Source organism: Anopheles darlingi, chromosome 3 (assembly GCF_943734745.1).
Source record: "Anopheles darlingi chromosome 3, idAnoDarlMG_H_01, whole genome shotgun sequence".
In the NCBI taxonomy this organism is placed as follows: Eukaryota; Metazoa; Arthropoda; class Insecta; order Diptera; family Culicidae; genus Anopheles; species Anopheles darlingi.
This window is the reverse complement of record NC_064875.1, coordinates 13,190,626-13,204,251: the sequence shown is the minus strand read 5'-3', so window position 1 is coordinate 13,204,251 and position 13,626 is coordinate 13,190,626. Positions and strand designations below refer to the sequence as shown.

Sequence of the window (13,626 nt, the reverse complement as noted above, 5' to 3'; positions counted from 1 at the left end):
CATGAGCCGTTTGTACTTCCTTGGTCGCGTGGTTATCACATCAGTTCTGCATTGGTTTTCTGCGACGAGCCTTCAGCGATTAGCTCATTCATCAACGACGTCTTGGCGAAGGAGGTGATAACGGTACCACTTCCAATTGAATTACTCATTAGCCACGTGTAGTTAATCGCTGATTGATGAGAGATATCGAAATCATAGTATGGAACACTGCGTAAAGGCCGTCTCTTTTCGGAATCGATCGATCGTTTCATTTGGCATGTAACTATCCTTTCAGATAACATAAGAGATACTACATCATCTGTAAAAGCGCATTCGCCATTCAATTACTCAGTCTGGTGGTCCTACCTGTAAAGTTTTACCAGAACTCCAGCGATTCAAGAATCTGTAGCGCCATTTCGATTTCGGTCAAGCCTCTATCGCGTGAGGCGGATGAATTTAGCGATGAATTATTATATGCCTAGTACTTTCCTTTTATCGCCTTCCCCCTTCCAGATATTCGCTTTCCTTCCTCCTTCAATTTAGCTTAATAGTAAATATCTACATCTCAACCGATTCAGTAGGTGGCCATATTTTAATTGCATAATTTTAGGGGTTAATTTTTTAAATTTTACCGGTTCAATAACCGATGGCGGCGGAAACTGAACCACGTGACTAGAGTGATTTATCATCTTTACCAATCGCAAATAGAAATTAAAATCGAAATGAAACCGGAAAAAAAAATTTACCGACGCCTTGCTCAGGGCATCCCAGGACATGATCGGTACATTAAGGCACTGGGCATGGACAACAAAGGCATCGGTAACAAGTAATTCGCAGTCTGCTTTAAGCATAAGGCTTGGGACCGTGCACTGGTGAAATGCTGACCAACGTACGGTGCAACACAGAACATAACTAGATCAGGGCGAAACAACAAAGGCTATGCAATCGAACAGAAAAATGGCATCCTTTGTTTCCTCAACGTTTCCTGGCACAGGAAAGTCGTTCCTGCTAGAGACATCCTTTCATGCGCCTGATGCCAATCGAAGTGTTCTTGCTAACAGGAAAGCCCATACTGAGAGGCTCTACTCACTATGGAGCTCACTATGTGGTCTGCCCGCAGGGGTTGTGCACTCCATTTTCTAACTCACGCCCATCCTTCACGAGATCACACATTGCACTTCCTGATTTCATTGGGCAGAAAGACAACGCTAACTGTATGGTGATAATTTTCAGATCGTGCCAATCGTGCCGAGAGGGATTGTCACGCAAGTGGGTCAGCGTATGCAGTCACCGCGTATAGTAGTATGTCAGTAGTATAGCAGTGTGACCCACTGACGTATATAATTTTGAATTTCATACAATTTGGCTATTTTCAACTTCTAATTCGTGCTGGCCATCATATCAATTTCCTGGGCTAACACATTCAATAATTTATCGAGACTGAAGGATTAAAAATTTGGCTACTTTTGGCCTCTTTCCAGCACATTTTCCTGTAGACTACGCCGGGAGTTTCATGCTTTGACGTGCCCCCGTTTGATGTGCTAAACTGGACAGTCTGCGCAACGTTGATCCGTACAAGGACAAGGACAATTCACACAGCTTGCGATGCCCTCCTCGCTCGCTCCTGCTCGCTTACATCGCTACCACTGCCTCACGAACCGTGGATCGTACGGATTCCAAAAATTTCAACACCGACGTTATAAAACAAAAACTAAAACAATTTAGATCACAGAAACAGCACAGTATAGCTTCGTTTCTGCTAAGGGCCTTTTAAGGACAATATAACTATCCAGCTTCTGTTCCCTGCATTACCTATCGATTGATGATCATCAACGTGAACGCAGTGACCGTTTCTGCATTTACTGATTTATGTAGAACTTCCACAATTCACTAAAACAATTGACTTACCATGAGAAGGCCGGTAATCACTGCTGAACCCGCGCGTCACTCTTCGGATTCTTACGTGTGCCACAAAATCGATTTGATCCTCGATTTGATTAGGAAGAGATGTATGTTCTACTTGGATGATTTATCTCGCTTCTCGCTTTGTCATCGTAATTACTGGCAAAAGAATACGAGAGTAGTGGATTCTCGTAGAACTACTTGGTCCGACTGATGCCATTCAAGAGGAAAGAAAAACCAAAGGATAAGAAGCGCTAGCATTTTTAGCATTCCTGAAACTACACTACCGAAGAGCAGAGTAGTATCGTTTGGATTCAAGAACGTTGAGGTGGGATTCCTTTCCAATTAAAGACCAAAATTTCGCGATTGTTTTGTTTTGGAAAAATATTCCAGAATGTTGCATGCAATATTCCAGAATGTTTCATTTTAGATGTAGCGAATCGCGTATCTCACTTACTAATGCGCTGTTGACAAAATGCCGTGTAGTTTGGATGCTCGGCCTTCTGTGATAATTTATGTTCAATTCGCAAATTTCGTAGAATATGTTCGAAGTATGCCTGCTGATCATTTGATATTTTGTTTGGTATTGTTTACGATAAGTGTGGATACAGCAGCCTCAGTATACTTTATCTGAGTACAATAGAGCATACTGCAAGCTACACTGTAGTTTTGAAAGTTATGTCCTGCTTTTGGTTTATCGTTCCACCAAAAAGTTCAAGTGCCCCATGACGTATGCATGCGCATGTGATCTACCGGAGCATTTACAGGTCCGGCGCGATTCATGACGTTTCCGTTAACACGCTTATGCTAACAAAACGGCCAATCATCACTAACAGTCTCCCAGACGGCGCGTCATTAAGATAGTAATAACTTACTTAGCACCTTTTGTTACTAAATCATTCGACGCGAGTTTTTGTGGTTACGTTTAATAGTAGTCTTATAAAAATCTTATAAATCTAACTAGCATGACCGGCGTGCGTCGCTACGCGTAGAAGATGAGGTTTTACTGAAATGTTCTATTTCTTTGAGTTTCTGCTTAGTGTGTTATAATTTTTGTTAATATTTGCCGATGATTCAACCTTGGTTACATGATCCATGGTTTTGAGCTTATTTTTGAATTTCATGGATTAATCAGCTACTATTACTAAACTATCAGTGGCAGTTGATACTCGGCTGGCACGCTTCCCTTTTGCCTGCGAAGGAATCGGAAGCTTTGCTGCGCACCGACTAACGGAGACTGTTTGTTTTGTATGTAATCCCGTCGAATTTAATTCCTCCTCGCTTTTGAGGGACTATCGAGCTCAGGTTTATTGTCGTGGGTGCTAGGCCCTCGGAAAGGGGTCTCTTCGCTTTTGGGATACTATTGGTCTCGCAAAGAATTTGACGAAAAAGGCGTTTTCTAATCCCCTTTATTCGCAAGTCCCCTTTATTCGCAAGCCTCCTGCCCTTTTACACCCCCCGTCTGCCGGGGTCCTTCTAGGGAACATACGTAATGACTCATTTTTCCAATAACTGAGTTGAGCTCCTAACGTTACCACCTGGAGTTTGGACTCCGCGCAACAGCACTTATGATAATGCTTGCAAATAAACTAAAGAATTCAACATGAATAAGAATGTTTCGTCTTTTCATCGATACGGCTGGATATCGGTATCTGACTCGACGATTGAAAATATCTGGATTTTTCATATTGCACTCCATTTATCGTTGTTCTTTGGGGAAAGTGTGGATTTTTTTACCTCCTACTAATAGTACAATCGAGTATCGAGTATACATAATTTGTTGATCTTTGATAAAATTTCGAAAATTCGAATTGTGCATATTGCCCCAGTATGCTTAAACCGGCTTTAGCTAAACCTTCTAGGATAAAATTCTCATCAATTAAATTAATTCGCGCTGTCAACGCTCCCTGGCGCTCAGTATTGCAACTACTGTTCGGTGATTTAGTGGATTTTCAAAAAATCATTCAAAAATAACTGTTTGAGCTAGGGCTATGAAAATTTGAGAGTATTAGTTTTTTTGTATGAAAAATCTAAGAAAAATATCAAATCAAAGGTTAACAGAAAGTTACGGAAAATAATTTTTCTATTTTTTGAATAACTTAAGTAATGGGAATGAAATATAGTTTACATCCGATTCTGATACCTACAGAAGATACACACAAAGTTTGGTTTGAATCGGTTCAGCCGTTTCGGAGGAGTTTGGACACAAAAAAATGTGACACGAGATTTTTATATATATAGATAATTCTAATAAATAGGCTTAAGTTTTTTTTTGTCAGCACTACCTGTACTAGGGCAATATTGATATCGCTTCCTAATTGGCGGGAGTCTCTGAATTCTTGCAACAGGACATCAGATAATATAATCCGGGAATCATGTTTGTTGGGGCAATTCAGATCGGAAATTTTTGCTTAATGCGTGAACAAACAAACATAAAAAATCATTATTTTTATTTTTAATCATTTAATCACAATTTTTAATCATAAGATAAGATAAAGTAAAATTACAAAATATTCTAGTCACGATATAGTAGCAAAACGGTGCTAAATAAGTTGTTGATATCCCATGGAAGCGACTCGTGAAGGTTTGTTGTGACGATTTTCTGCTGTGTTAGTATAAGCATGCTAACCGCACCACGAGTTTAAGCTGCATGCGGCGCTTGCACCTTTTTTTTGGCTAGGTGATAAACCCAAAGCCGGATAAATCTAATTCAAAGCTACAGCGTGCTCCTAATGCTGGGCACTATATTCTCTCTAGGGGTCAGGTGATTAGCGAAAAGCCAGGGAAGGGGTTCGCCCGAGCGGACCTAATATTGAAGTTGCTAGAAAAGCCGCACAACACTCCTGCAGCGGACGCCGACCAGTGCGTTTTGAAAACGCGAGGAGCTGACATTGTCTCAAACACGCGTATTCGTTGTTCCAGTCACAGTGCGTACCGGTATCTCTGCGCTGGAGTCAGTGTTCGGTTCGTCCCAGTGAGCCAGCGAGCGGTGTGCAGGTGATCGGGTCTTCATCGAGTGCGTTCGAAGCGTGCATGTACACGCACGTTTTTGTCAGCAGAACCATAGGGGGGGCAACAATAGAGATAGTGAGGTCGCAAAAGTGCAAAGCTTCGCGGCCTCTAAGGTGACCCCTACTTCACCGAGTCCGTTATCAACGGTTCCACAGTCGACTATCACCCCATCGGTGACATTCGTGCGGATTATTAAGGTAATTTAAGTTCAGCATAAACCACAGTGTTGTAGTAGCATCAGAAGCAACACGGTTCCTCTGTGGCACCTTAAATGGAATCCTAGTGTATTAACGTGCTCTCCCTTTTCCTACTATTCCTATTCTATCAGTGAAAGCGGAACGATCATGCATAGCTCGTTGGGACGCTTTTGGACCGCCTTGACGCGTAAGAAGCAGAAAGAAGTCGATGAATCGGCGTCACCATTGGCGCGTGTTCTGACGCTGTTCGATCTTACCGCTCTCGGTGTCGGCGGTACCCTCGGATTGGGCGTGTATGTGCTGGCCGGATCGGTTGCCCGTGATCAGGCCGGTCCAGCCGTCATCATTTCGTTCCTGGTAGCTGCCTTCGCCTCGGCCATTGCTGGTCTGTGCTACGCCGAATTTGCTGCCCGCTTTCCGAAGGCTGGCTCGGCTTACGTTTACTGCTATGTTAGTATTGGCGAGTTCACTGCGTTCACGATCGGTTGGAACTTGGTTCTGGAATATGTTATCGGTGAGTGGTTCTCTGAAGGAGAATTCTCGTACACTACCCTAATGCCCTACAGTGAACCTGATGAATAATATCACCTTCCAGGAACGTCGAGTGTGGCACGTGGTATGGCCGGTTACATAGACTTGCTGGTCGACAAAAAGATCAGCAACGCGATCCGTAGTGTTATGCCTATGCACGTCGACTTCCTGTCCGATTATCCGGACATGTTCTCCTTCGCCTTGGTGATGATACTGGCCTGTCTGCTAGCATACGGTGTGAAGGAGTCGACGCTCATGAACAACGTTTTCACCATCATTAACCTGATCGTGATCGTTATCATGCTGGTGGCGGGCGGTATGAAGTGTGATCCGGGCAACTGGGCCATCAAGCCGGAAGACATTCCGGCCGGTGTTAACGGTGGACTCGGTGGCTTCGCCCCGTTCGGTTTCGCCGGCATTATGGCCGGTGCGGCCAAGTGTTTCTACGGATTCGTCGGGTTCGATTGTGTCGCGACGACGGGCGAGGAAGCGCAGAACCCAACGCGCAACATTCCGCTCGCGATCGTCACTTCGCTGATCATCATCTTTCTGTCGTACTTCGGTGTGTCGGCCGTGTTGACGATGGCCTTGCCGTACTATCTTCAGGACGCGGATGCACCGTTCCCGCATCTGTTCGAATTGCTCGGCTGGACGACGATCAAGTGGTTCTGTTCGCTCGGTGCAATCCTTTCTCTGAGCACCAGCCTGCTTGGCAGTCTGTTCCCGCTGCCCCGTGTGCTGTACGCAATGGCCTCCGACGGTATCATCTACAAGAAGCTACAGACGGTGCATCCGAAAACACAGACACCGGTGATCGCTACGATGCTATCGGGCCTGTTTGCAGCGACCATGGCGGCCGTGTTCAATCTACAACAGCTGATCGACATGATGTCAATCGGAACGTTGCTAGCGTACACGATCGTGTCGGTGAGCGTGCTGGTGTTGCGTTACCAGGCGCAAGAGCTGATGACCACCACGGACTTCAGTGTGACCGTACCGGAAGTGCTCCGTCAGTTCGTCAATCGATCGGCCCTCAAGGATCCGACTCATCTTTCGTCCGCCATCGTTAAGTTCAGCGTTTGCATCTTCGGTAGGTCATGGGGACAATGAGCGTAGGGCAGTGGATGGATGTTCGTTTGTCTAACTCTGTTTCTTCTCCTTATCATCCTTACAGCGTTTTTCGTCTGCTGCACTTGCATTGTTCTGGTTCCGGCGGAGAGCTACGTCAACGGTGATTATCCGGGTGTGATCGCTGGGTTGATCATCATGGTGGCCCTTATGGTTGCGGCGTACGTCGTCATATCGCTCCAGCCAACCGACAAAGTGAAGCTAACGTTCAAAGTGCCGCTAGTGCCGCTGCTGCCACTAATCAGCGTGTTCAGCAATGTGTACCTGATGTTCCAGCTCGATTCCGGCACCTGGGTTCGGTTTGGCATATGGATCACAATCGGGTATTTCATCTACTTTACGTACGGCATCCGTCACTCGGTCGAGGGTGAGCGTTTGCTGGCCAAGTCGCAGCTAGCGGATGGCAAAGCAGTTAGCGCGCCCACCGGTATCGATAATGCGGGATACGATGAGGAGAAGAAGGTGGGCTTCCCCATTCCTTCGTACACGATATCAAACAAATCGTAGAACGAAGCGAATACCTTCTCACTTGCCTGTGTTTTTATGACATAAGATCAGAATGCTTGCAGTACAAGCATTCTCAATATCCTTCATTCGATGATCAACTCCTACCGTGTTCGTGTTCAAAATTGTTATGGTGCAAAGCGACAAGTTGAACCGAGCATGTATCGATCTAACTAGATTGGACCACATTTACAGCGATTGTAATAATTACTGTATAGTAGATTTGTAAGCATTAACGAGAAATAAATGAAAATAAAACGTAGCACAAATGCGCTTCAGGAGGTTCATTAAGCCAAACCCGTATTGTGTCAGTTACGGCGAAGTGTTTTCAGTCGAATTTTGAAATACGGTAAACAACCCTCTGATAGCTGTGTTTGTCTTAGCAATAAGTCTACGAATATACGGATATACTTGCAATAAAGGTAACAAAACTTTTTTTTACAACATAGGTAACATAATAGTTGCAACATATCGTTAGAAAACTTTCAATGGCATAAGCGCTTTGTAATGTTATAGATAGTTCTACAGTATGTAACCAGCAGTATGTAATGATAGAAAATAAAGAAGTAAGAAAGATCCAGCTAATATCAGCTGCTCGATTAATGCACCATTTTTCGCCTTCTCTTGCAAAACCCTAATCATACGCGCGCCTACCGTTAGTCTAACCAGTCGTAATCAAAAGAGCGCGCAGCTTTCCGCACATCAAACGTGTATCCAACGGCTCGGATTCAAGGGTTGCCGAGGGAACGGGAAACGGAATGCAAAGGAACGGTGCTCGCGTCGAGCGTCGTCTGCCATGTCTGCCAGGATGTCACACCTAAACATAAACAGGTCGCTGCTCACCACCGGGGATCGTGTGTGTTTGTGAGGCGGCCAGAGAAGCATTTAATTAATACCGACAATCATGTGCGGTACTTATTTCGCTGGTTCCGCTCTGAAAATAGTCGCAGTCCACCCTCTGTTGCGAATGTGACCGGTGACAGGTAGCGCTGTCCTCTGGCGATCCGGTTTTGTGAACCATTAGAACGAAGAAACCCTCCCCACCAATCGCAAACAACAGTGCGAAACGAAGCTGCGTGCTAATCCGAGTGCCAAGGTCAGATCTTCGTGGTGCGTGCTATCTTTGCTCCAGTGCTAGATTCTGCTGAGAATTTAAGACAACGCGATCGTCGAGCGGTACGTGATTAATAAGAAAGGGTGATACTTACGGAAAGCAACAATCACCCCGTGCCCGAAAGCAGCTCTCAACTTCGACTTTGATCTTTGGTTATATAAATGAACCATAATCGAATAGCTGTGCGGTGCGATTGGCGATGGACGACTGTTTATTGACAATGTTCAGGTGTCGTTGGCATCATTGAGTGAGTGAGTGCGATCGAGTTGTTTGATGCCAAACGGATCCTCCATCTCACGTCGTTTGCCACAATGGAGGCGCATGGTATTCGCACATTTTGCACGTTTTTGTTTTTGAGTAGGAATTGACATGTGCAGTAGGCATTGGTATGCGAGCATTCCAAAAATGCAGCTCCCCTGATGTAATCTGCGGTCCGTTTTACTTCATACCGTACGTTTGGATGGACACGGACGGGAGTAAACCCGGTCCCGATTGCGACGGTCCCAACGGGAGTTCAGGGGCTTCTCGGGGACCGACCGTCTCGGCGTGCTCGCTATAAATAGGGCCATTATTTACGACCAGCCGTCACCGATGGCATGACCACGCGATCGCGGGGATCGCGGGCATTTTTGTCACACGATGCCGCCCAATGCGGTTGAGGTGCACATGGAAGGGCAGCGAATGGGTCGCGCGAATCGCGAAACGACGTGCCGGCACGGCGACAACGGCGGCAACGGCGAGGTCAATACAAAATATTTCTAGGTCAATGGCCCGGATGCGCAAACAAAGTGTCGCGATGTCTCGCGAAGACAAATAACGTAACGAAGCGTGGTTTTGTTTTCTGTTTCCCCGCTCTGGGTGCCCCGATGCTGGTGCGATGCTTTTTTGTCCTTGGCAGGCGTCCTCGGTGCATAAAGAACGATTAGCAAAAGGAAACCGTGCGTGATCAGCGTGCCGCGTGCGTAGGGCGAGTGAAATGAGGACCTCCGGCTGGCTGAGATGGACAGTGTTGGAATGGGAACGGTCATACGACGAGCTAGAAACGCTCAACAAAGACAACTGGGGTGTTGAGAATTGATCTAGAACTGTCTGCTAGTATAGCGGGTCGATCAATCCCTAACATACATTTTATTAAATTGCAGATACTCATCATCGAATGATTGAATGATTTTTATCAATTATTCTACTTTCGTCAGCGCGACTTCTAAGCTGCTTTTTCATAAAACTGCGATTTGAATTACCATTTGATGTTTCATTGTACCATGTTCGGATGTGCAGTGTTTACACTCGAATGTTAAGCCATTGCTTTTAACACTTCAATTCTACGCAATATTTGCGGCATTTAATAGAATGAAGTGGAGAATCTAGTTGAACGAATTTAATTAAAACCTCATGTTCTGTTCTGCTTCAACAGTTTGGCAAATGCAATTTATGGTGTCCTTGTTATTACTATTCCTTGCTGCCTTATTGCCAAACGAATTTTTTTTATTAACATACCTATCCTTATACTAATACTCCTCTTGCAGGTAACATGAATCGAATGGAAACGTTCTGGAAAGCCGTGAGCCGCAAAAAACCGAACGACGACGATGGTAGCCACTCGAAGCTGGCCCGCGTGTTGACACTGCTCGATCTGACCGGGCTGGGCGTGGGCAGCACACTCGGCTTGGGAGCTTACGTCCTCGCCGGTTCGGTAGCTTACGAGCAGGCCGGTCCCGGTGTCGTCATCTCGTTCGTCATTGCAGCCCTTGCCGCGGCCATCGCCGGACTCTGCTATGCAGAGTTCGCTTCGCGCGTCCCGAAGGCCGGTTCGGCCTACATCTACACCTACATAACGATCGGCGAGTTTGCGGCGTTCACTATCGGTTGGAATCTGATGCTGGAGTACATAATCGGTGAGTTTGAGGGGGACGCTTCCAACTTTTTTTCCTTCATCGATTCATTGCTCAACTTCCATCCAGGTACTGCGAGTGTTGCGCGAGGTCTGAGCGGATACATCGATGCGCTCATTGACCATCGCATGGGGAACGCACTGAAGGAGGTGATCGAGATAAAGGTTAGCTTCTTGGCCGAGTATCCGGACGTGTTTTCCTTCCTGGTGGTCATGACCGTAACGGCCCTGCTGGCGTACGGTGTAAAGGAATCGACGCTGCTTAATAATCTGTTCACCGGCGTGAACCTGATCGTCATCGTGGTCGTGCTGGTGTCGGTTGGCATTAAGGCGGATCCGGCAAACTGGGCCATCCGACCGGATGATCCGAGCATACCGGCTGGGCTAGCCGTCGGTGCTGGCGGGTTTCTCCCGTACGGCATTGCCGGTGTGATGGCCGGTGCGGCCAAGTGTTTCTACGGGTACGTCGGGTTCGATTGTATTGCGACGACGGGCGAGGAAGCACAGAATCCTTCGCGCAACATTCCGCTCGCGATCATCACCTCGCTGCTGATCATCTTCCTGTCGTACTTCGGTGTGGCGACCGTGCTGACGATGGCATTGCCCTACTTTATGCAGGATCCGGTCGCACCGTTTCCCCGATTGTTCGATTACCTCGGCTGGCAGGAGATCAAGTGGATCGTTTCGATCGGTGCGATCTTCTCGCTTTGCACCAACTCACTCGGTGCCATGTTCCCGCTACCGCGTGTCCTCTACTCCATGTCCTCCGATGGTCTGCTGTTCAAGCAGCTACGGACGGTCAATCCGAAGACGAAGACCCCGCTGCTGGCGACGGTTTTGTCTGGAGTGCTCTCCGGTACGATGGCATTGCTGTTCGATCTACATCAGCTGATCGATATGATGTCGATTGGGACGCTGCTGGCGTACACGATCGTGGCCGTGAGTGTGCTGGTGTTGCGCTACGAACAGAATACCAACTTCATTGCCAGCACGCAAACCAAATCGTCGGCCGTGGTCAAACAGCTGTTCAATCTGACCTGTCTCACCGTGCCCAGTAGCCTATCGTCGAATATTGTCAAAGTGGCAGTGCTTATCTATGGTATGTGTGATCCGGGATCGAGGTTTGCAATCATTTCTAACCGTTCTCCCTTTCTCTCTGTGTCCTTGTAGCTATCATCATTTGCGGCATTAGCGCCATACTGGCACATGGGCAGGACTATCTTAATAAATACCATCCCCTCATCTGTACGCTACTGATAGCGATGATCATTGTAGCACTCCTTCTTACGCTCATCATCTCCTGTCAACCGACGGAAGAACGACAGTTAACGTTCCGAGTGCCGTGCGTACCGTTCCTGCCGCTGCTCAGTATCCTCGTCAACGTATACCTCATGTTCCAACTGGATCTGGCGACCTGGGTGCGGTTTATGGTGTGGTTGCTGGCCGGTTTCATCATTTACTTCTCGTACGGTATCCGGCACTCGCTGCAGGGATCCGGCAGCCAGACGCTCTCCGAGAGCCAGCTGGAAAACCCGTTCGCTATGTTCGGTACGGTGAAGCTGTAGCTGTTTCCGGCGATGGCATTCCGGCATTCCCCTCAAACTGGTCGTTCCGGTCATTCCGTGAACCACTGGTGAGGCCTGACCTCACTTGTTGGGTTGCTAGTAGCAACAGCATGCTCATGTGCTTCTAATGTACGATAGGCTAGGATAGTGAAGCTAGGATAGAGTAGATCCTCCTGCGATCAACCTAGACATTTTGCTACGAGTAAAGTGAGAGGAAAAACGAAAGAGAGAAAGAAAAAGAGACAATACGTGTGTGCAAGTAAAAGGCTTGTAGAAAGTGCAACATAACAGTGACACTGTTGTTGTTAGATGTCATGCAAACGGGTTTCACGGCTGTTATGTTACTAGCACTTACATATTAGGGCGTATTAGTTGATGATACGCATACCTCGCCTAATTACTAATCAGGATGCAGATAGATGAAACGATCAGACGTTTCTTCCATGCCGAAATGAAAGTGATCGGTAATTGTTCGGCCATTAATTTATTTATCTATTGAAACATAAAACAGACTACTGTGAATTGTAAATGATTTGATCAGTAAAATAATCAATTTGACCATTACATGCTTTACTTCATGTTGTGGCGGTCTGGGACATCTCTATTTATGTATGCTTCTAGTTGAATTTTATGTAGCTGATATTTTGGCCTAGTTAATTTACTTAGGTACTAGTGTTTTGCTATTGAAACATAACTTAATCTCTTTTCGATTTTCCCATCATGGATGTGTATTCATTACATCAGATGTCGCGCCTTTTGCTGCTCGTATGTTCGCTGTTAAAAACCTGTTGCTCTCATAGAATATTTAAAATCTAATGAATTTTTAGCTTCTGCATTGTTAATTTGTATTTCAATTCCAATTAAAAAAAAGCCGACATTGTTTCATTTTGCAGCTCATTACTTCGATTACGCTACATTGCAGCGAGCAAATCCAATCAGCGTCAGCGCATAAGCCGGCATCCGTTTCAGCAGGAAATTAGGTCAGCCCGGCCACTGGAATGGCATGTATGAAAGTTCAAGATCATTTCGGCTCATTCTCCGTTCGGGTCCATCGATCTAAGAAATTCTTGAGATTGTTCATCGAGACACACATGTTCCCATATACACACACACAGAGAGCAAAGAGTGGCCACGATCCATTTGCTACACATAAGGCTGATTTGGTCCGAGAATGAAGTAAGACATCGAGAGCAAGTGATTAAACCGCTTCAACCATTTCAAGTCCACCGTCCAGCGATAATGATTGGCAAACGACGTACGGTAGTGCGGTTCGTCTTCTTCTGACTTCGCAAGATGATACCCCGAGTACCACGGGGTGAGCACGGTTGCAAGGTTAATGCTGTGCGTGGTCTAGAGTGCATGATAATCACACCGACAGACACCGTCCCCTCTCTTCTCTTACTGGCTACTGTTTTCGGTGTCAATGTCAGCAATCGTGTAAGGGCCAGCCCAGCAAGTGGTGGCGTATCGGAGAAAATGCACACGGTCTGTTGTGGGGGTGAGTGGGAATGTAAACCAAATTTATCACATTTTCATCAGCTGGCATGTTCCGATCTACACTGGTACACGAAAGAATAAACCAAACGAGCATGCTACTTTGTGCTTTAGAATCTTGGATCTCGGAACGAAAACAATTCTTTAGAACGCAATCCGATTGAATTCATTCAATTAGCAAGTAAAGTTGATCAAATATCAACGCAAATAACGAACCTTACACCAGCGAGTGAATTCATGGAGCGTCTTTCCCTTCAATCACTTCGTTTGAGTGTCAGCTATAACCGTTACGGTTTAAACTCCTAAATG

At 46.2% G+C, this 13,626-nt stretch overlaps 2 protein-coding genes across 3 annotated transcripts; both read left to right on the top strand.

The window, feature by feature from the left end:
• The first annotated feature begins 5,237 nt into the window (after positions 1-5,237).
• LOC125958270 (cationic amino acid transporter 2-like) lies at positions 5,238-7,431 on the top strand. The gene is made up of 3 exons (XM_049691515.1): positions 5,238-5,604; positions 5,686-6,711; positions 6,796-7,431. The coding sequence occupies exons 1-3, from the start codon at positions 5,238-5,240 to the stop codon at positions 7,254-7,256; spliced, it is 1,854 nt and encodes a 617-aa protein (XP_049547472.1). The 3' UTR covers positions 7,257-7,431.
• Positions 7,432-8,223: 792 nt separating this feature from the next.
• On the top strand, positions 8,224-12,297 carry LOC125958271 (cationic amino acid transporter 2-like). Of its 2 annotated transcripts, none has more exons than XM_049691517.1 (4): positions 8,224-8,429; positions 9,894-10,262; positions 10,329-11,357; positions 11,429-12,297. In XM_049691517.1, the coding sequence occupies exons 2-4, from the start codon at positions 9,899-9,901 to the stop codon at positions 11,821-11,823; spliced, it is 1,788 nt and encodes a 595-aa protein (XP_049547474.1). In that variant the 5' UTR covers positions 8,224-8,429; positions 9,894-9,898; the 3' UTR covers positions 11,824-12,297. The 2 variants fall into 2 exon arrangements, with proteins under 2 accessions (XP_049547474.1, XP_049547475.1); XM_049691518.1 differs by having other exon boundaries at positions 8,226-8,349.
• The last annotated feature ends 1,329 nt before the right edge of the window (positions 12,298-13,626 follow it).

Excerpts from the sequence above, each read along its gene's own strand:
- LOC125958270 (XM_049691515.1), top strand. The coding sequence starts at position 5,238 with ATGCATAGCTCGTTGGGACGCTTTTGGACCGCCTTGACGCGTAAGAAG. Across the intron at positions 5,605-5,685 it reads GGTTCTGGAATATGTTATCG|GAACGTCGAGTGTGGCACGT; the intron begins GTGAGTGGTTCT and ends ATCACCTTCCAG. Across the intron at positions 6,712-6,795 it reads GTTCAGCGTTTGCATCTTCG|CGTTTTTCGTCTGCTGCACT; the intron begins GTAGGTCATGGG and ends TCATCCTTACAG.
- LOC125958271 (XM_049691517.1), top strand. The coding sequence starts at position 9,899 with ATGAATCGAATGGAAACGTTCTGGAAAGCCGTGAGCCGCAAAAAACCG. Across the intron at positions 10,263-10,328 it reads GATGCTGGAGTACATAATCG|GTACTGCGAGTGTTGCGCGA; the intron begins GTGAGTTTGAGG and ends ACTTCCATCCAG. Across the intron at positions 11,358-11,428 it reads AGTGGCAGTGCTTATCTATG|CTATCATCATTTGCGGCATT; the intron begins GTATGTGTGATC and ends GTGTCCTTGTAG.